The sequence below is a fragment of the Sinocyclocheilus rhinocerous genome, unplaced genomic scaffold (assembly GCF_001515625.1).
Source record: "Sinocyclocheilus rhinocerous isolate Xijiao unplaced genomic scaffold, SAMN03320098_v1.1 scaffold8, whole genome shotgun sequence".
Classification (NCBI taxonomy): Eukaryota; Metazoa; Chordata; class Actinopteri; order Cypriniformes; family Cyprinidae; genus Sinocyclocheilus; species Sinocyclocheilus rhinocerous.
In genome coordinates, this window is record NW_015666800.1 from 1,392,782 (window position 1) to 1,415,004 (window position 22,223).

General features: G+C 39.9%; 3 protein-coding genes and 2 pseudogenes across 5 annotated transcripts; 1 reads left to right on the top strand and 4 right to left on the bottom strand.

Annotated features, from left to right (window-relative positions):
- LOC107733157 (cyclin-dependent kinase 2-interacting protein-like) overlaps positions 1 to 2,056 on the bottom strand; it is a 2,178-nt pseudogene extending 122 nt beyond the window's left edge.
- A 398-nt stretch (positions 2,057 to 2,454) lies between these two features.
- LOC107733082 (uncharacterized) lies at positions 2,455 to 4,050 on the bottom strand (annotated as a pseudogene).
- A 4,320-nt stretch (positions 4,051 to 8,370) lies between these two features.
- Positions 8,371 to 12,679, bottom strand: adprs (ADP-ribosylserine hydrolase). The gene is made up of 7 exons (XM_016544724.1): positions 12,628 to 12,679; positions 11,228 to 11,433; positions 10,712 to 10,808; positions 10,425 to 10,632; positions 9,655 to 9,842; positions 8,979 to 9,079; positions 8,371 to 8,885 (listed from the first exon to the last, which is right to left on the bottom strand). Exons 2-7 carry the CDS (start codon positions 11,400 to 11,402, stop codon positions 8,509 to 8,511), a joined length of 1,146 nt encoding a protein of 381 aa, XP_016400210.1. The 5' UTR covers positions 11,403 to 11,433; positions 12,628 to 12,679; the 3' UTR covers positions 8,371 to 8,508.
- On the top strand, positions 11,231 to 14,208 carry haus2 (HAUS augmin like complex subunit 2). 3 transcript variants are annotated; one of them, XM_016544728.1, is made up of 7 exons: positions 11,231 to 11,284; positions 12,699 to 12,804; positions 12,891 to 12,986; positions 13,339 to 13,408; positions 13,500 to 13,632; positions 13,752 to 13,860; positions 14,085 to 14,208. In XM_016544728.1, exons 2-7 carry the CDS (start codon positions 12,718 to 12,720, stop codon positions 14,196 to 14,198), a joined length of 609 nt encoding a protein of 202 aa, XP_016400214.1. In that variant the 5' UTR covers positions 11,231 to 11,284; positions 12,699 to 12,717; the 3' UTR covers positions 14,199 to 14,208. The 3 variants fall into 3 exon arrangements, with proteins under 3 accessions (XP_016400214.1, XP_016400213.1, XP_016400212.1); XM_016544727.1 differs by lacking the exon at positions 11,231 to 11,284 and adding an exon at positions 11,462 to 11,710; XM_016544726.1 differs by lacking the exon at positions 11,231 to 11,284 and adding an exon at positions 11,792 to 12,143.
- A 502-nt stretch (positions 14,209 to 14,710) lies between these two features.
- On the bottom strand, positions 14,711 to 21,301 carry heatr4 (HEAT repeat containing 4). Its single transcript, XM_016544577.1, has 13 exons — positions 20,990 to 21,301; positions 20,796 to 20,893; positions 20,371 to 20,552; positions 20,040 to 20,228; positions 19,319 to 19,495; positions 19,007 to 19,176; positions 17,467 to 17,571; positions 17,251 to 17,369; positions 16,996 to 17,176; positions 16,806 to 16,875; positions 15,614 to 15,803; positions 15,446 to 15,524; positions 14,711 to 14,837 (listed from the first exon to the last, which is right to left on the bottom strand). Exons 1-13 carry the CDS (start codon positions 21,299 to 21,301, stop codon positions 14,745 to 14,747), a joined length of 1,965 nt encoding a protein of 654 aa, XP_016400063.1. The 3' UTR covers positions 14,711 to 14,744.
- Positions 21,302 to 22,223: the final 922 nt, after the last annotated feature.

The following is a 22,223-nucleotide window of genomic DNA, read 5'->3' on the forward strand; positions in this document are numbered from 1 at the left end:
AGAAACTTCCAGTCAGGTGTGTTGAGGCAAGTTGGAGCTAAACTCTGCAGGACACCGGCCCTCCAGGACCGAGTTTGGACAGCCCTGCTCTAGTAGCAGTTTTCCACTGTCCTCAATGTAGGCTTGATGCAGCCACGATGACAGGTAGACCATGGAAAGATCAGCATTAGCCGTGTGGGGCAATTCTCGCAGTATAGTCTTCTTCAGCGCCAACTCCAACTTGTATGACTCATAAAGCTTGGAAGATACTTCAACTGTCACGAAGGTGACAAAGAAACAAAGGTCAATAACACAGCATGAGTGATTATGGGACATTGACATTTACATTTTTAAAATTGAGATAACATAGGGCTTTCATGTATTTCAGGTACCATTTTTTTTTTTTATAATATATGATTATACATATTATGGTTGTCATACATATATATGAAAATTTGCAATACATTTACACACCCTCAGGCCATCCATGATGCAGATGAGTTTGTTTCTTCATCAGAACAGATTTGGAGAAATTTCGCATTACATCACTTGCTCACCAATGGATCCTCTGCAATCAATCTGATCCTCTGTGAATGGGTGCCGTCAGAATGTGTTCGAACAGCTGATAAAAACATCACAATAATTAACAAGTAATCCAGACTCCAGTTGATTAATTAATGTCTTGTGAAGTGAATAGTGAAAAGTGTTTTTTCAGCTGTCTGGATTCTCATTCTGACGGTACCCATTCAGAGGACCCATTGATGAGCAAGTGATGCCAAATTTCTCCAAATCTGTTCCGATGAAGAAACAAACTAATTTACATCTTGGATGGCCTGAGTGGCAATTTGTCATTTTTGGATGAACTATTCCTTTAAGGGGTCACATTTGCAAAGAAAGCAGATGATTGCTTCACACTAAATTAGTGTGTGTATATATATATATATACACACACACACAAACACATACATATAAATTTAGAAGTAAACCAACGTTATTAAAGTAAACTTTGGACATACAGATCACAGATCAAATTAACAGAGAATGGGATAGTTTGGTATGTGATTGAACATTTGTTCTATTACTCTTACCAAACTGATGTGTGGACCACGTGTGAAAGAGCGGTGCTGCTCTTCCTTTCTCTCCAAACCGGAATGCTTCTAACTCACAGATGCCACGCTCAGCATGGACCATCTTCTCCATCTTTGACAGTATGTTTGCCTTTGGCGAAACATTTTAGACTACATAAAGATGTTTACAAAAATGAAGTATTGCTAATGCTCGTTCTGCAAAAAGTTGCCATTTTATCTACAACGTCTTATAACTCGACACATTCTTCTTCCAGCTCTTGGTTGCTCTGTTTCAGATTCTCTGAAAAGTCTCCAGCTGCCAAACTGCCTCCTTCCATCACAACACCAGGCTCAGTATCTGATCTGGGAACAGACATGATGGAGAAAACAGGGTTACAGGTGTAAAAGAGCAGGCAGATTGCTCACACACACACGCACACAAATGAATATATAAACGCATTAGAATTTTACTATACAGTATAATTTATTTATATAATTTATATTTATTGTTTGATTAACACATTACACACGCACACAAATGAATATATAAACGCATTAGAATTTTACTATACAGTATAATTTATTTATATAATTTATATTTATTGTTTGATTAACACATTACACACGCACACAAATGAATATATAAACGCATTAGAATTTTACTATACAGTATAATTTATTTATATAATTTATATTTATTGTTTGATTAACACATTAAACGTACTTTTTGCTCAGTCCCAGATTAACAATTTTAGTCGCAATTGTGGAACCCTCGTCATTTAATTGCTCCCATTTCAGGTTGAGATTATGCCAATCTGCGGCATCGTCCTTTAATTTCCTGGCACTTCCGGTCAAATTGCCGTTTTTTCCTGGGGTCGTGGACTCCGACATTATGCATTTTATAGTGCTTACTTTAATGTTAATCTGTACAATGCAATAACATCAGCTGAATTATGTTGTGCTTTTTCTCATCGCGTAACTTAACTGAGAACATATGACCTATTTGCAAATTTACAGATTTCTTCTCAAAAAGCTGTATAATTGTCATTTACTGCGTTAATTTTAAAAGTAGTTTTAAAGTATTTTAGTTAATCACAGTCAACAACATCGCATTAACTCGCGTGTTTCTTCTACTCTTTTGCTCTGCTTCTGCCGTTTAATGCTATGACTATTGCGAACCGTGTTAGTGACACCTAATGGGACATTTGTTATTACATCGCTGACTGAGGCCAGGGGGCTTCTCTCAGCAGTCAGCTCTTGGTATCCTAACACTTTGTGATGGAGGGTCTCTGCATTACTTTTTATGTGGGTCTAGAATTTAATGGATCTTTTTTTTTTATTTGAACTATTAGTGGGTACAGTACTAATATTAGTTGTTTATTAGTTGTACTCATACTATATTATGCCACTAATCCAAAGACTGTTCCCCAGCATCAGAGAATCTGAGATTTGGCATTTTGATGTCCCGGTGGAACAGCCCCCGGGAACAGCACAAGGCAGCAGCGTCAATCACCTGCCACATGAAATGACGTGCTAACTCCTCGCTAAAGAGGTTGCCGTGATACTGCCAAAAAAGGTGCATGTTGACACAGGGTGAGGGCCGCTCTAGGACCATGATATACTGTTCTGGATTGTCCTGCCAGTCCAGCAACTCTATGATTTGGCAACAGCTGGGGCCTTGTTTGGCCATGGTTGTCAGGGCCACCTCAAGAGGAACTAGACTGGGATGATCAGGCTAGAAGAAGGACAGTTTTTATGATGGTTAGATGGAAGTGCTTTCTCAAATATGGATTTAGTCTATTGAAATATTTGTTCTTTAAGACGTTATAAATGCAAACAGTGACTGAGTGGAGATGACACAGGGAGCGCAGTCTACTTACAAGGCTGATGTACGGCACATTCTCCGTCTTGGCTGCAAATTTCACAGCCACCGGAAGGGCGTCCTCGCACCGGGTCCCCTCAAAGACGGAGCCGAATCCTCCTTCCCCCATCTTCCTGCCGATGGCATATTTCCAGCAAATGTAGTCTATTAAAACATAATTATAGTTATTTTTATTTTTTATTATTTAATAAAGCAGTGTTCTGCAGTGTGACATCATGCTATACTTATTGTAAAACTATTTTAACATGGCTTGTAATTATCATATAATTATTATACTTTGGATTTTGACAGTAAACTCACCCTCGATCCTTGTGATCTCCTTACAGTCCAGCTATCTCAGCAGATGTGATGTATTCGCACCTGCTGACAGAGTAACTGGACTGTCCTGATCTTGAGGCTCGTCATCTTCCATTTGCTGGTCCTCAGCACTTGTGTAGACTTCAGGACTACTGGAAGGAGCCTCCTGATGATCATTGTCCTCTACAGTACAGACAATGTCCTGTAGAGAAGTCTGATCTAAAGAGAGGAAATGAGGAATATCAACCAAAATAATATAAACTTAATATTGCATACACATATTAATTCTTCACTTAGGGGTACTTTTGGCTAGTTTGGAAAAGTCTTTACACTATTTCATCTATATTACGACAAATAAAGCATAAGAAAACAGTTTTTTGTGACGTGTAATGGGTGTTGTGTTTTTTTATATTGTGCGTAATATTGTGTGTAAATGATTGAGACTTTTTTTGGATGTACAGAGCTCTGGTGATAAAAACATGTAATTTACCATCAGAACACCTAATGGATGGTCTGGCGTCAGCATCCTGGTCCACCTCACCCTGCTCCACCTGCTCATCCTGAGCTCTGGTGGATTTGGGGTGAGACAAACTACAGAAAGAGGCAAACCTCCAGAACCTTCGGAACCTCCTCTTTTTCTTTGTTTCTCTTTCCTTTCTCCTGCCCGCCTCCTCCCTCACCGATACCCACAGACGTCTCGTCAGGACGAGAATGGATCTCCGCCTTGTGGTCGGTGGGTGTAACTGGTGTACGGGGATTGATCGCATGCACACACTAATCACCTTCTTCCTCCGCCTTTTTTTTGCGAGAAAGTCGCTGTCCCATATTCAACACACGATAAAAACGCTATCAACAACTGTATACACCGCTGATGATAACTACTCCTTGCTCGCCACAAAGTGAGCAGCTGAATAATGCAGGTTCAAGTCTTTTTATAGCCCCGCGCTACGTTCTAAAACGTTAGGTTACTGACGTAACCCCGGTAACCCCAGAACCTCTGATAACCTGAAGTGAGGTATCTCACTATTTTCACTATGGGAACGCCTCAGGCGTGACCGATCGCGGAAGCACCAATAACACCACATCTGCCAACTATGGCAGACAAATCGCTGCAGCGATCAGGGAGTCCCGCCTCCCTGTATATAAACCGCAGCTACCTGCCGTTTCGTCATTCTCCGCATATCTCTTCTCCGTGCAGTAAAGGCAAGGAGGGCAATGTTTGTGAGATACCTCACTTCATGTTATCAGAGAACCGGGGTTACGTCAGTAACCTAACGTTCTCTTTCTAACATTCGTGCGGTATCTCACTATGGGATATAGACAACTCCCGTATTGCCGATATGCTGACGAAGCAGACTAAAGAAAGAGTAGGTTATTATCTGAGTCATAACTCCCAACGGAGGTGAAAACAGAATAATATGAGGAATTCGCCCCTTAATAACCTGCATTATTCACCCTGACTACTCACTCCCAGGACTGAGTGGGCCAGAGAGGGTTCTGTCACATCCAGTCAATAGAAACGAGCAAATAGATTTTTCTTTGTAAGAGAAAGAGGTTTTTCTTTGTAAGAGTCAGCCCACGAGACAAATAGCTCTTACGAAGTGTGCGGGTTCTCTGAACGTACGTATACATAGCACGAACCGGACATAAACTGTGTAACCTCTCCTTCTCTGGGGATGAAAAAGGTGGTGGATGAAAAGCTAGCAGGTTCATAAATCGACAGACGAGAGGGTGTTGGCCAATAGTACCTGCGTTAAGACCAACATGACATGCCTTAATCTCTGCCACACCATGAGGATCACTTGGGGGTGGAGTCTCCACTACAGAGGATTCCCTCTGGACAGTAAATACGCTCCCCTGTTCATTATTCTTGGAACATGTGTCGCGCGTAATGTCAGGAGGGTCCTGCTGCTCCACATAATCAGTTCTTTCGCTAACAAGTGAAGCTTGTGAGAACGAACTCCCCCGATTTATGTAGGCTATCACGGCTGTATTGTCCATCCTGACCAATACATGATGATTCTTGAGAAAATGCACAAAATGTCTCCTGTATGCTGTGCCCTGATAAGCAAACTTCAGATATTTCCTGTGAGCAGGAAAAATATCTATTTGAAAATATGCGTCCTGGAGGTCCACTGAGGTGAACCAATCTCCCTGACGAATACTCTGACACAACATTCTGAGCAACAGCATTTTGAATTTGTATTTTCTGAGGTGTTTGTTGAGGACCCGTAAATCCAAAATGGGACGGAGACCTCCCCCTCTTTTGGGAATCACAAAATACCGGGAGTAAAAACCTATGTGGCTTTCTCTCGTTGGAATCACTCTTATCAATCCTTTTCTCATTAATGAGGATATTTCTTCCTCTAAAACCTGAGCTGCTTCCCCTTGGGCCACTGAAATTACCACTCCATTGAACACAGGAGGTTTTACAGCGAATTGAAGTCTGTATCCCCTGTCTATCGTGGTTAAAAGCCAGGGATGAAATGCGCATGCGCGCCAGTTTGCCACCTAAGCTGTGAGTGGGCCCTTCCCGTCTTTGCTCACTAGCGGTGTTGCAGCACACTCTAGTGGCGAAGGAGTTAGATTCGTCTTTATTTGTGATTGTTTTAATTTTTTTATTTTTATCCCACTCTGCGCCCTCAGTCCTTGGTCTGGATGTGTCAGAGAAACTTTATTTGTGATGGGATGCTTACGAACTCTTGTCCTTCCTCCATCAGAACAAACCTCGTAGGTGGACGGAGAGACAATTCTTTGGGGGGCACCAGAGGAACATGGGCCATTTCCCCGCAGACATTGGACTTTGAACTGACCATACAAGCCAATTTCACATTTAAATTCCTTCTCCTTTTCCCCATGGGAGGGAGAATGGAATCATTCTGAAGGGTTGGGACAGAGAAACCCTGAGTGCTGTCTCCAAACCCTTCTTGATGCCAAGCTGATGTCTCAGGTTGACCGCCTCTTTTTGTTTCCCTGAGGGGTTGCTGACGGGTGTTTCGCTGTTGCGGCTGCGAAAGACTGTTTTGGTTTCACAAAACCAGGCTTTGACTGAGGGCCCGCATTTCCCGGTTGTTGCGGTGGAGCCGGACAGGAAGGTTGATAGTCAGAATGTCCCCCTCTCCCTGAAGGTCTGAAGTTCGATTGGCTCGGGGGATAAGGTTGAGCTGCCGGCTTTCTGGGGAGACAGACCTCGAATGCCTCTCCCTCTTTTTTCCGCAGGTCACATTGCTGACACATCGCTGTTACTGTTGCGCCGAACATGGCCTTTGGATCAATAGGGGTATCCAAAAACTCCACCTTCTCTTTGTCAGAGAGGCCTGACAAACCCAGCCATAGCGATCTCTCTCCCACAACCGCTAAGCCCATACTACAACCGCACCTTTGAACTGCTCCGCGGGACGTGCGCAGGTTTAAGTCTGCGATGACACATATCTCCTCCCAGAGCGCTGGGTTGGGAGATCCTGAGTCCATCTGACGCCCCATCTCCTCAAATAACTCCACTTGATAGGCAGTAAGGAGGGACGTCGCGTTCAAAGCACGAACGGCCAGTGAAGATGATTTATAGATCTTTTGAAAAACAGAGGCGGCGAAGCACTCTGTTTTCCCTGGCAGCGAGGCTCCGGTTGAAGAGAGCGCTGCCCTGCGACTTGGATGCAAATGATTAGCCACAGATGATTCAACAGGGGGAGGATCCGCCATCCCCAAATCCTCCATTCCCTGAACATCCAGCCTCGAGAAGCCCTTGACGGGCACACGGTGGGAAAAAGGCTTATCCCAAAACCTCTTCATTTCAGCCACACAAGCCAGGACGGCTGGAATAAACTGCCTCGCTGGTGGGAGACGTGACTGAAGTCTCTTTCCATCATTCAAATCTCTTTCAGCCCCCTGACCCACCGGTTGGGATGGCCAGTCGATCGATAGTCTAGCCGCGGCCCTGCGACAGACCTCGAGTAGATCCGTGTTCGTCTGTACAGGGGAGGGTGAACTCATATCCTGTGCACTGATTTGGGGAAAGAATAGCATCTTCATCATCGTCATCCTCGTCCTCGAGGATGGCCAACAATATTTTGTTCAATAATTATCTTCCTCTCCCACTAATGGATCTTCAAACAGGGGGGGGGGAAGGACGGATGACACCCTCTCCATCATCTCTCCCCACGAGCTGCTGGCCAGGGTTGGACAGAGCTGCCTGAGCGCGTTTAGCGCCCAAACAGGAGATGCAGAGGCCGTGTGAATCCTTCGCAGAAATCCACATTCCACAAGCACATGGATGGGGAGGAATACCTTTTCCTCCGGGGCTCTCTGGCTTTTTTGCAGTGGCCATGGGGCCTGCACTCTCTTCGTACAGTAAGCCCACCACAACGTGACTAGTACGGAGCTGTGCTGCGATAGAGAGCTCTCCTTTTCCTTCTTTTTGGTGCGTGGTGAGCGCCCCCAAAAACTTGGAAAATAAATTGAAAACTTAAGAGCAGAAAACTCGCCCTGATGCGTTAGTTATCTCACTCGAAGTGAAGTCGCTCAACAAACGTTAGGAATGTATTGCGTTTGGGATGTTACCTTGCAGCTCCGACTGTAAACTGTTAAGCAAATAATTCCCAAAGTCTGCTGAGCCAGCTTCCGAAAATCTTCACGGGGAAGAGAGCGAGAATGATGAAACGGCAGGTAGCTGTAGTTTATATCCAGGGAGGCAGGTCTCCCTGATCGCTGCAGCGATTGGTCTGCCATAGTTGGCAGACGTGGTGTTATTGGTGCTTCCGCGATCGGTCATGCCTGAGGCATTCCCATAGTGAAAATAGTGAGATACCGAATGAATGTTAGAAAGAAAACTCTTGGAATTATTTTATGTCATACTGAGCTGAGAACAGGAGATTCTAACTCCTAAATAAATTTCAGTATATTTTGCATCATATTTCTCATATACGGTTTACCTGTTTTGTTCATTAACATTTCTATATATTTTATTGTATTATTATTATTGTAATAAATTTTTTTAAATTAGTATTAAATTAGAAAAATGCAAAAAAAAAATCACTAGTGAACTTCTAAACCCCAATGTATATAGTTTTTAGAACAGTGTTAAATTTGAAGTAAAGAAAGAACAAAACAAGACTATTACCAATAAAAATGGTACCATTTTGTTCTTTTTATTGTAAACATTTTGCACAAGAAGTTTCACATTTTATAAACACAGATGATGGTATATTAGCAAGTACATTTGACACTTTGTGCCAGGTAAAGTTTCACTTATGTGTGGCTGCATGTTGCATATGGCCATGTAGTGGGTCAGTCCGTTTTTGTAGTGTGCTGATCACTGGTGTGTGTGTGCGGTTGATTGTTCTCGCAGCTTGATGTCCCCCTGTCCTCTTCAAACTGTGGAAGGCAGTAAAAATTATACAAACGTCTCGCTAAATCATCTGCCTCCTCCACCCCTTCACAGCTCTTCTGCCAGCTCTGGGGAATAGAGTCAATGCCATAATGTGCTCCTGCGATTGCCCCTGCCATGCAAGCAATGGTGTCAGTATCACCACCCAGAGCCAAGCTGTAGGATATTGTCCTCTCCAGTCCTCCGAATCGCTCTGGCAGCCCGTCCCGGGGCTCCAAACAATGCAGCACGCAGAAGATAGCGGTGGGCACAGACTGTAAGGCAGCGATGCCATTCCCTAATACAAAGAAAGAGTGTCAACTTCAAGAAAAACAGCAGAATGCTTTATGAATGATCAGATCAATGCTAATCAAGAGTAATCGATACTAACCCAGTTCAGATATGACCTCCTCAATGCTCACACTGTTTCTGTCCATAAGTTCTTTCACTCTGTGCAATCGTGAGCAATATGGGAACTCTGATAAATTGAGTCTGTGGAATAGAACACAGTGGCTCGAAATCCATAGACAGTACTATAACTGTTCTTAAATGGTCTGTTCACTCAAAAATAAAATTCTGTCTTAATTTACTGCTTCAAATCTGTTCTATCTTCTGTGGCACTCAATAGAAGATATTTTGTATAATATCTTTTTTTGTCCATAAAATGAAAGTCATTTGGACAGTGTATTTTTGTATTATTTATATACCATTATAGTATTTATTAATATTTTAATACATTTTTATATGTTCAGGTTTCATTTTAAATTTGGTAATTTTGTTATGTGCTTTATTATTATTATTATTTTAATTTAGCTTTATTTTTTAACTATTTTCTTATTTACATGTAGCTTTATTTTTAAAAAACAAAAATAACTTTTATTTTAATGATAACACTGCGTGGACAACAAAACAAAACACAGTTTAAACATTCTTCAAAATATCTTCATGTTCTACTGAAGAAAGAAAGTCATTCAGGTATGGAACGACATGAGGGAGAGTAAATGATGACAAACTTTTAATTTTTGAGTAAACTTTCCCTTTTTTGTTCTTTCCATGGGTTCACTTACGCTTTAGCATCAAGCTGGGCTTTTTCATCTTTTTCCATCTCTTCCATTTCTGATATCAGTTTGTTGATGAATTCTTTTGGCAGAGCCAAAGCGCCTTGGAGAGACAGATGGACAGCAAGGGCCTGCAACGCTGCCCCATTGTAGCCCAAAGAGCATGAGTGTGTTAACATTGCGCCAAACCTTGAGTACTGCCAAAAGCAAATGGAAGGACAGAATGTTAGCCTGGGACAGTCCAAATTAGCCTTTCAAATTAAGCATTTAACAATGGTTCTCAACCTTTCTGACTCGAAGGCCCCCCACTCTCAAGCACAATATTCGAACCCCGTATTTTCAACACTGCCTATGTAATTATGACAAAGCTTGTTTTCAAACATTTTCATTAACAGAAACTGGGAATATTTACATATTAAATTATCCACGATTAATTTTGTGTTTCAAGAACTGTATGTTCTTTAGTAAAAACAACAATTATTGAGAAAAAAAAAGATTCACTTTACATGTTGATTTATGTGTTTTTAGCATTCTTATTTAGATTTGAGTTAATTATTAATTTAAAACATTTATAATAATTGATTAATTTAAATATGTTTAAGCCATCTTAAGACCCCCAGGTTGAGAACATATGATACGAATCTTCATTATATAAAGTCTAAAGCTTTTGCTGGCTGCACTTCAGTCTTTTTATGACCAATTCAAAATGTCAAAAATGCTTTAAGTCAAGAATGCTTGAAGTCTACTAGCTTAGATTCGACAATCAGATGACTGTTTACCTTGCAGACATCAGCGCGACTTTTGAAGGCCAGGGCAAGGGGTGCCGCTCTCATGGCACCTCCATTCCCGAAAGAACCGCGGCCGCCAAACTGAGCCTGTGCCGGCTGGAAGACGTCCTTCAGATGGGGCGACGCAAGCTTCCGCAGTACCTGTATGACACCTGAGCCGTAACCTCGCCCCGGAGCAAGGTTATACTCCTTTGCAAATCTGGAATCAAGTAAGATGATCAGGAAAATCAAACACTTGCTTAAAAGGACTCTTTTAGCCATTTCCAATGATAACATACCTTCGAGCCATGTCTCGTTCATCAAACGCCATCCTGGTGAGGAGTGAATCTGCAACGCATCGCATCATGGCTGTGTCATCACTGTACTGAAGAATTCCTGGGGGAAAAGTGAATAAGATGTGTAATTAAGAAACAATTAGATTCATAGTCAAAACTGTTTAATGAAAGTAAAACTGTGGTATTTTTTGTGTTCTTTTTTTATATAGCAAAAAAAATGGTGCATGATTTAAACGTGAATATTGCCTGGTACCATGAAATCCCCTCAAAATATTAAAGAATAAATATTATTGAAACAAAATATAGTATATTATGTCACCAAAACGTTACCGCGAAGGTTCACAATTGTGACCCCTAAATGAGGAATACCAAAGAGTTTAGGGCATGCAAAAGCTTGATATTTCATTTCAGTATGTGGCCTTCTGATACGGTAATAGTATAGTAATGTTAAATATTACATACACGCGTAAGTAAATATGTTCAATGTATAATATAATCGTAAAATACGGAAATACTCACCATCGCCCCGTGTTTCATCCTCCAGAGCGCTGAGATGCTGAAGGACTCGATCTAAGGGTACATCCACCGCGCCTTCAAACTCACCGCCTATACAGTCGCCCAACACCGAACCGACCAGAGCGCCGCGGAACCGGGACAACACACCGGGCGCTGCTATACGTGCCGCAGCCGACATTTCTCTTGCTGTATCTTAATGTAAACACAAGCTGCACACGAGAAATCGATTCAGACGGTCCTAGTGTGATTCTAGCACAGTGACACCTGGGGTTTGTTACGCTGGAGGACTGTTGTCACTGTGTGACCCGCTTCTTACCGCATCACGATTCATCAAACTATCCGCGAATATTATAATTTCGACTGATTCTCTAAAATTACTATACCTAACTTTGCAGAAACGCTTGGTTCTTTTTTTATTTAATGCATTTAGTTCGTTATTTAATGACAGAATCGCTGCGCAGACCGCTATGGCGCGCTGCTGTTGAAGTAAGTGATCTACGTTTCCACGCCTGCTGATTCAACAAATTCTAAATTCAGAAATTATTTAAATCATGCATTTAAGACCATCATGGACAATTTATATATACTTTGTAGTTTGGTTATAACTGACGTATAGTGCAGAATTGTTCTTCTTTGTGGGTATTTGTGAATCTGCGTACCTGAGAATGTAGCACAACATAGGAAGTGGCATTGCGCGTCACGCTACTCTTTCTATGATCTGTATATCATATGTTTATTATTCGGGTTAACGATGAGAACGTGCGAATATATGCTTATATTTATGATATCTACGCCTATAATACGTTTGCGTAACGTTAGCTGTGCTAGTGTTTAAGAGAGAAAGAGGCGGTAGATTGAAATAACGACGACGTTTTGTCAAAATCAGACGGATCGAGGACATCTCATTCAAGAACGATAAGTAAATACTGGACGCTTTGAAAAAACATAAGTCACGCAGCAACACAGTCAGTGTAGCTTTTATATTAGCATAACATAGCAACCAAGCTAAGTAATTACTGAGAGTTCATTGTTTTAAGTTAAAACCATGTTTTGTATATTTTGAGAGTAAATTTAATGTCTCCAACAGTGGACCAAGGAGCCCCTAAATGTACACGGCGACCTTTTAAAAATCATATTTTAAACTTTTTGTTTTCGTTTGCAACACCTTTACGTCCTCAGAGAAACTTTGCTGATGGAAAAATACATACATTTCGACCGAAAGTTTCTCGGGGGAACGCAGAAGTGTTGTGGGCCAACGCTAAACCATTGAAATATTTTATTCCCTTCCCATATTTTAAACTATTCTATTATGTCACTATTTCCCCTTAGGGGATCCTAGGACCTATAAATAAGAAGTTGTAATCTGTTATCTTTAATAAAAAAAATATAAATCAAGCTCTTACACATGAAAATGCCTATAGCTGAAGAAACACCCACATTTTTTAGGCTTCATTGTTTGTTTAATTGCCATCAGGTCTGGAAACGCGCTTGTTATGAATCCCTGGGACCCCATTACTTACACGGTGACACCTGCTGCTAAGATTTTAGCTAGATGTGTAACAGCAGGCACCATGACACAGGTAAACTAAGACATGGTTAATTTTGAGATAGATTTTTAAACTGTAATGGTGGATATTGTCAAGCATTTGTGTTATGGATCTTATAGGAGGAGCTCGATGCTCTCCCACGGGATTCAGAAGTCTTTTCCACAGCTTTACTTGAAGCTGAGCAGCTGAACAGAATTAGACATGATCTCGATAAGGTTGAAAACAAACTTAATATTTTTTATTGAACCACTTAATATCTTTCTGATTTACAAAGCTTAAAGGCAATGTTCACCCAAAAATTCAAATTCTGTCATCATTTACTCACCCTCAAGCTGTTACAAACCTGTATGAGTTTTTTTCTTCTGTTGAACACAAAAGAAAATATTTTGAAGAATGTTGATAGCCAAACAGTTGACGGTAGAGATTGACATCTATAGTATGGAAAAAAATATTACGAAAGTCAGTGGCTACCGTCAACTTGAGGGTTAGGAAATAATGAAAGAATTTAAATTTTTGGGTGAACTATCCCTTGACATGATTTTCTTTTTTGTCATCCACTCACTTAAGACTAATTTAGATTTAGAGCTGCTGAAGCTGGAAAGAGACGGTGCAGACGTCACTCACACTCATTATCTCAGTAAGTGTTGCAAATGGAATCATGCACATTTGGTGTACACAATTTGTATACTAGAAGAGTGTAGTTTTACTAATGACTGTTTTGTTGTAAGGTCAAAGGTTTGCTTCCTTGCAACAGTTCACTTCCCACCTTCAGGAAGTGTTGCGAGAACAGACAGTCCTACGAGAGAGACTCACAAAACCACTGTGTCAGCAGAACCTGCCCATTCAGGCTGATCTTCACAGGTCCGATGCATTTAATGTGCCACTCAAAGAAAGTGGTTTTCGTTCAATATTTTTAATTGTATATTTGTATAGAATTAATTGCTAACAGTATTGATTACGGTTTATGACCTTGTGTACAGATATGTTGTAGAGCTCATGGAGATGGTGGTGGAGTTCATTCAGAACTTGGAAGTGAAAATTAAGATGGTTCAAGCAATTCCAACCACTGACAGTTATCTGAGTAATTTGGTAAGTGTATATGTATATACAGCATATGTTTTTTGATTAAACATCAAGAATGTGCTTGTTAGAACCAAAAATATATAGACCTGTGGTGGTTAAATGTTCATATAAATATGTGATATGCTTTGAAACCAGTGTCTATATGTGATTTACCTTTATTCTAGCAAACCTGTCAAGTTTATAATGTGAATGCATATTCTAACTGTTCTTTCTGAACTCCTCTCCATCAGAACAATGCCAGAACTCAACTGCTGGCTCAGGTCACTGAAGTTGAGAACCTGTACAAGCAAGTTCTTAAGCGACGAGGCCATCTACAGACCAACATTAAAGACATGTCCATTTGATAAAGAATTTCAGAAAATTCAAATATAATGGCACCTACCATTTGGTCAGGATACTAGTGGATATTAAATTAATAAAAAAAGAACTAATCTTCACCTTGTGCCTACTGGTTGTTAACAGGCATCTTTAGAGAAAACGGATTCAATTTGTTTTAATTCATGGATTATGTATATACTGCAGCGATATGTAAATATTGAGACATGCTTCATTTTATGTGTGTTTTTTTTCTTTTGTAATTTTATGTTAAATAATAATAAATAAATGTTCCACATTTGAAACCAAAATCTCAGGGTTTCATTGCTTGTAACCAGCATTATGTATTTTATGATTTGTGCACTACATATACTTTCCTTTTGCTGATACCTTAATATACCATCAGTGTAAAATAAGTAGTCAACAGCTTTATACCTGATGTATCAAAGCAATTTGGTCATTACTTGCCTGCTTGCTTGATTGTCTGCGACTGCAGTGGATGATTTTTAGGTGGAACAACTTAAAAGATTTGATTCTGGCTTTATAATATTTGATATAGCAGGACAACCATAAATTCAGCACAATAATTTTTGCTCTTGCTGCTTTCCCCTCTCTTCCATTAAGAGCACTTTCTGTGTAATGATGTGTTTTGTACACAACAGCTCCACCTACAGAACAAGAGAGAAAGAGTAGTTCGTGTGGTGTTAGAAGTTCATTTCTAGAGCAATGGTTTTCAACCAGGGGGCCACAGGATGACTTAAAAGTATTTAAATTAATAAATTATTATTAATATATTAAAATAATCTAACTCTAAATTTAAATGCTAAAAAAACAAAATTAGGTTAAGCTGAAAATTTGTTCATCAATAGCTATTGTTTTTACTGAAGGACAGTTTATTTCATTTTTTTTAAAGAACAGTTCTTGAAATTTTTGGAATCACAAACTCAGTTGTGGTTAATTAATTTGATTATTGTGCTGGGCAATAGGGGGCCTTTCAAAAAGGTTGAGAACTGATGTTCTAGATCAGTGATGGGCAAACTTGGCCCTTCCAGGCCACTTTCCTGCAGAGATTTGATTCAACCCTGATATGACTTACCTGCCTGTAGCCTTCTAGTAGTCTTGAAGACAATGATTAGGGTTGGAGCTAAACTCTGAAGGAAAGTGGCCTGGAAGGGCCAAGTTTGCCCACCCCTGTTCTAGATCTAGAATGAAATGCATTGAATAAACCAGCAGCTTCAGTGCTTGAAGCCATGGTAACACATTGAAGTGCACTAACCTGGAGCTTTATCTCATGAATCTTGCTTTCGTTTCCCTTCAGATTGTATCCATGCTTTTTCAGAAGACTTTCAATGTGCCTTAGTAAGAAATATTAAAGTACGTTCAGAAAACAATTTTACTTAGGATTTACTTGTAGTAATGATTGTGGCCTAATCTAAGTACTCGCCTCTGCACGTCAGCGTTGGGTTCCAGTGCATAACGATCCTGTAGAAAATGCTGTAATTCTGGGCCCTTTGCATCTAAAGTGTTCAGGGCCTTACAGGCAGCAATGCGCACACTGGGCTCCTCCTCATGGTGTACAGCCCACATCAGCAACTCCTGGAGAGCTGGGTTCATCCAACCTATTTTCCCTAAAGCTTAATTTATAGAATAATAATTCCTTAATGTAATAATAAAAATTGTAACATTCATTATTAGACACAGAATGAATGAATGAATGAATGAATGATGCATTTATATAGCGCTTTATTGTGTATGGCTGTACACCCAAAGCGCTTTACAATCATGCAATCATACAAAAATGGCTGCACATTAAATTATTAAAGGAAAAGCTCACCCCAAAATTAAAATTTGTTGAAAATTTATGTAGATGAGTTTGTTTTTTTCATCAGAAAAGATTTGGAGAAATGTAGAATTACCGGTACATCACTTGCTCACCAATGGATCCTCTGCAGTGAATGGGTGCCGTCAGAATTTGAGTTCAAACAGCTGATAAATCACACAATAAAACAATCACAATACACAATAATAAAAACAATCACAATAATCCAAAAGTAATCCACACAACTCCAGTCCACCAATAACGTTTTAACTTTAAAACATTACTTCTTTTGAAATCATCCGTTCGTAATCCATAATAATGGTTCCTCCAGTGAAAAAGTTCCCCCTGTTGTCCTCTCACATCAAAATCCATTGCCATTTGTTTATAACTGTTTTGGATGGTTTTTGCTTGTAAATAGTGCTTGATTTGATTTCTCTCCTGATTCAGATGAGATGACGTTATGGATAATATGGATAGAGGACTTATATTTTAGCTGGAAGCAATGGTTTGAAGTTAAAAACAGATTTGTTTACACAGCTTTTCACTTCACAAGACATTAATTGATGGACTGGAGTTGTGTGGATTACTTGTAGATTATTGTGAGATTTTCATCAGCTGTTTGAACTCTCATTCTGACGGCACCCATTCACTGCAGAGGATCCATTGGTAAGCAAGTGATGTAATGCTAAATTTCTCTAAATCTGTTGCGACGAAGAAACAAACTCATCTACATCTTGGATGGCCTGAGAGTGAGTACATTTTCAGCAGTTTTTCGTTTTTGGGTGAACTCTTCCTTTAAATTAATTTTCAAGCTTACCATCAATTGCTTCCACTTTCACCTCCCATAATGGATCATTCTGCATCAGGTTAATTAGCTGATCCAGGACCTGTGAACATGTTTTATGTGGTCATTCGAGTGAACCCTCAATTTCTTTTTCACAGTCTTTTAGTGTCCATATACCATCAAAGATCTATTGTGCATCTGCACAGCTGCTTTACTTCCTCACCAACTGGTCATCCATCATTAGAGATGCTGCAGTCAAACAAGCTTGTTTGCGCACAGCCACAAAGTCATCATTAAAGCACCGCAGGAATGTAGGCAGTAGCTTGGGCGTCATTATATTGAGCTGACCAATGAAGATCAGCGCTTCCACCCGCCAAGCAGTTGGACCCTCCTCCAGCTTCGCACTGTGGAGATATTGCATGTTAAGAAAGAACTGAATCCAAACCCTCTGATGTGTCTGTTGGGTAGAGATAGTCACCTCAGCTCACTGTGCATCTCTCTGGCTGCATCCATTTTACTCAGAGCCAGCGCTGCAGCATGACAAACAGCACAGCTCCAGTCGTTCCACATCATATATATCAGTTTGTTGCAAAGATCCTGCATGAAAAGCAATTCTAGTATTTTCTACAATCATTAGAGAAATTAGATAGGTAGAGAGCAGTTTGAAATGTGCAAAAGAATTACATTGTGATACCTTGTTTATTGGACTTCTGAGCTGTGCAATGCTAGTACAGGCCTGAACTCGTGTTCTCCAGTTAGCACTGTTTAACTCTTCTGCCAGAAGTGAGCGCACTAGTGTCTGGATGGGAAACACCATGCAAAAGTTTGAGTATAAAGATTTTTTTTTTTAAGAAAATAATACTTTTATTCTGTCAGGACCACTATCGTCAAAGATGACTGACACTTAGCATACAGTTTGGATTGGCGGTATGGTTCTGTTCTGGGCAAGAACTCCCTGCGCGTCTATGCAGCCTAGCATGGATAAGAGCAGGGAGAGCAGTGATAACCCCCCAGGGTAAACAGAACAGAACCAGCATGAATGTATTGCAGATATCATTAAAGTAAAAAAATGTAATGTACACATTTAGAATTAGTCTAATTCAAAGGAGAATCAGAAGGCTGAATCCTGACTGACAGAGGAGGAGTTGGGGATGGAGGAGGGTAATTAGCTATTGAGCAATGCGAAAAATGCTGATAATACTGAGGGACCTTATATATGAATGCTTAGAAAGGTGTCGTATTCCTATAGGTAGATGGGGATCAGCTGAGAGTCAGCTGATGCGAGCTTGACTAACGTGACCTGCCAGAACTAACGCTTACGCTTGATTTCAGCAAGAATGCATTAAATTGATCAAAAGTTACACTAAAACCATTTATAAATGTCACAAAATGTTTCTATTTCAAATAAATGCTGTTCTTTTGAACTTTCTATTTATCAAAGAATTCTCAAAAAAATCATGGTTTCCACAAAAATATTAAGTGGCAACACTGATAAGAAATTCAGCAAATCAACATACTAGATCAGTGGTTCTCAATTCCAGCATATGGTCCTGGTCTGCATATCTGCACAGTGTTCTTTGCTCCCTACTCCCTGAGCACGGGAAATCCGTTGAAGTTTACTTCATTTCGGAACATTCATTCACGGATTTGCGCTACGCCACGGCCTGCAGCGTCTTCACAGACAGATGAAACTTACTAGAGAAGTGTGACGTAATATACCTCTGTAAATAAATACAATTTATAATCACATCTCGCACACTTTAATGCCCTTTGAATGGAACATATACGGTCCCTTCGAACTGGAATCATGGCGGAATATCCCGTCATGTCCACTTCGCAGGGCACTTATGGTCGAATAGAACAAACGTCTGAAGTGATAAGAGGTACATGAGCACTGGAATTGAGAACCACTGTACTAGACTGATTTCTGAAGGATCATGTGACTGGAGTATCCATCACAGCAATAAATTACATTTTTAAATATATTAAAATAAAAAACGTTATTTTAAATTGTAACTACTTCACAATATTGCTCTTTTACTGTGTTTTTGATTAAATTAATGCATCCTTGGTGAGCATAAGAGACTTCTTTCAAAAATAAAATCTTACAAACCCCAAACCTTTAAACTGTGGTGTATGAAAATTGATTTTATGTGAATTTGATAAACTAGTTTACCTAGTGCATGCATAAATCATTTTTCTTTTACTCAAAAATCACTGAGAGAGTCACTCACAGTCTTGCTGCTAATGTTGGAGAGTAGCATCATAGACTGCTCGTGATCTGAAGGAGCGTCTCTGAGAAAGTGCTGTGACAAGAGTCTCTGTATGACAGCTTGGCTCGTATCACCGTCTATCGCCAAGCACTGTGCCGCCACCCAGCTGTCTGCACCTGTGCCAGAAGGGTCTGAGTCATAATACATGATGGTCATTTCGAGTCAACAGTAGAAAAGACTGCTTTACCTGTGACATTAATGTTTGTTGTGATGTTAATTAAGCTTATTTTAATTGACATTTTTAGTTTCAGGCATTGGTATCCTTCCACAGACCTTGCTTCAAAGTGCTTTGTAGTATGTCTCTGTCGCGTGCGTTAGGTGTCCTCATGGCATACTGGCACACTGCAGCAGCCATCTGAACTCTCTTCACAGGGTCATCAAGTGCCAAGACAATGAGAGCCTGCAGCTCCTGAGGATCTGCCTTCAATTGGCATCCCTTACCATGTTGACCTGAGCAAAGAAGGAATTAGCTGTCACTTTTTGTGTAATATTATATACTATTATTAATTTAATTTAATTAATGCTTTAAAAGGGTTTGCATTATATTAAATTATATTATATATGCATTAATTTGGTCAGAGATACAGTAAACACAGTAATATTGGGAAATATTTTACAATTTAAAATTGTTTTCTATTTGAATTTTCAGAAGCCATTTCTTCAGTGTCACATGATCCGTTAGAAATCATTATAATATGCTGATTTGGTGCTAAAGACATTTCTTATTATTATCAACGTTGAAAGCAGTTGTGATGCATACTATTTTTGTGGAAACTTTTGATTAAATTAAAGCAAAATGCAACATTTTTATTAGTGTAAAATTCTTTGCTGTTGTTACTTTTGATTAATATAATGCATCATTGTTGAATAAAAGTATTCATTCTTACTGACCCCAAATTTTAATTAAAGTGCAACTTCTTAATAGATTATAAATATAACCATTGATAAGATATGCAGAGGTATGGCACACAGAGCTGAGAAAGGAAACACCTACTGATGTTGCAGGCATTCCTCCATTGATCAACTGCATAACGAAGTGTGGAAAGTTCAGCCACAGACTGTTTGGGCATCTCAGGATCCTGTCCGCTGAAGTCAGGAGGTCTGAGAACCTGCTTGAGGGCAGAGTCAATTTTGGTAGGCTGATCCATCCATCTCTGCTCCGCTTTTACAATTCTACCAGTTCCTGCTAAAGCAAATGGATCCAGAAACATAAATATTTGAGCCACATATGAACCTTTCAACTTTCCATGTCACATTATTAACACTAATACTGTACTTTCAACTGTAAGTAAACAGTCACATTCAAGATTCATATGTAAGTCTACCTGAGAAGATCTCCTGTTCAGAGACGTTCTTTGTGACATGACTGCCGGCACTTGGATTCAAGATATCCTGTAGCCGAGGGGCCTGTGGGATCTCAATGTGCTTGGTGGTCACAGTGGTTGCGGTCTTATTAAAGCGGTTCTGCACATCTGTGCTTACTGGAGAGAGCACATAACCAGGTATCCTGTTAAATAAGGACAGACACCACAAAAACAAAACTATGTGAAATACAGTGTGGCTTCGGCCTTGGGACTAAGTGAATGCATTAAAGGGATAGTCCACAATGAAAATTCTCATCATTTACTCACACACATGTAGTTACAAACCTGTGCATTTTTTTTCTACTTTTTAAAAAAAAAATTTGGTGGACTGTCCCATTAAGGGTGCCATATTTAGAAAACCATTTTGATGAAAGTAATAGTACTACCTGTGTTGTTTTCTTAGTTGTAATAGTTGACTCCTCTTATTTTGTGCAAACTCCTGCCACCTGCTGCTTTGGGCTTCCCAGTCCTCTGTAGAGGACTCCTTCAAATAGGTGTGCACATTCAACACCCTGAACGGTTTTGTTATTCTAAACGCATCATACATCTTGCTTTGATCACTAAGAATTATGAAAGGTACCTTATTGTTCACTGCAGGAGCCTGTACTGAAATTCTGCCTTCTTCTTGGGTTAAACAGTTGATGTTGCAGGGTATTTCATTGTTCTCATGCCTCTTTATTTTCTTTAATCTGGTACCTGGTGCTAAGGGGCCCGTGGCATGGAAAAGCCAGCTAAAGTCAGCTTTTCTGTATGAAATGGCCCCCATCTCGTCCATAACTTCATCGGAGAAAGAAAGGATCTGGCTTGCATTATTCAGAAGCTGTTTGTACAGACGGTCCTCTCTGAGCTTGCTGTGGTGCTCTGATCTCCATTTTGCATGCTGTAAATTCATGATTCTCGGTGAGGTCTTATGGGAAATTGTCTAAAAAGGAAACGATGATCAAATAGAAATTGATTATTTGATTTTTAAAGCCTGCTGGCTTAAAAAAAAAAAAAAAGAAACCAGGATACCGTTTTACATCACTAACGTTACAAAAAAAAAACCCATTGAAAATGAAAACGGGGAAAAAAAAAAAAAAAAAGTAAAAAAAAAAAAGTGCCACGCTATTATGAGAAGTCACCTACCGACACACTGCACAAATCACGTCCCCACTCAAATCTCAGCACAGAGCTCTAGTTGAAAAGTTTCAAAGCAGTTTATATCAAACAAGAAAAGAAAAGCAGGTCGCCGACAAAGGTAAAGTTACTACAGCTCTGGCAGCTCTCAAATGTTGGCATAGCAACAAGACGCGCTTGTTTGGCTGCAGAGCGACTGCCGTGGCTGCCTGACGTGAACTCATCAGGGGCCTCATTTATAAAATGTTGCGTATAAACTGTCCTAAATCGAATCTGGCTCCTCCTATCGAAGCATCGAATCGTCGACTATTCGGTGTCAGCCCTAGTAATATTGCAGTGTTTTGCCAGAATATAACTTAACCTTGTGTTAAAACCATTTTTAATTATGTACTCAATAATGCTTTCTGTTGCTGAAGTGGGAAAAATTAACACAACACACACATATTGGATATGGATATGTATGTGAGTCAACATGTGTTTAGTCTTCCTGAGGTAGAAACTTTGGTTTTGTTTAGTTTTTTTTTTTTATATACATATTTACAGTTTAATTGTTGTTTTCTTTCTCAGGCAGATGCTGGAACAAAAAGCAGCCAGGCCACAGCATCTAAAATGGAAACTTCTATTAAAGTGGCTCCGTAACGTAAGAGACTTGGGACGGTGGAAGGAGCAGAAGAACCAGAAGATCAGAGATCAGGCAG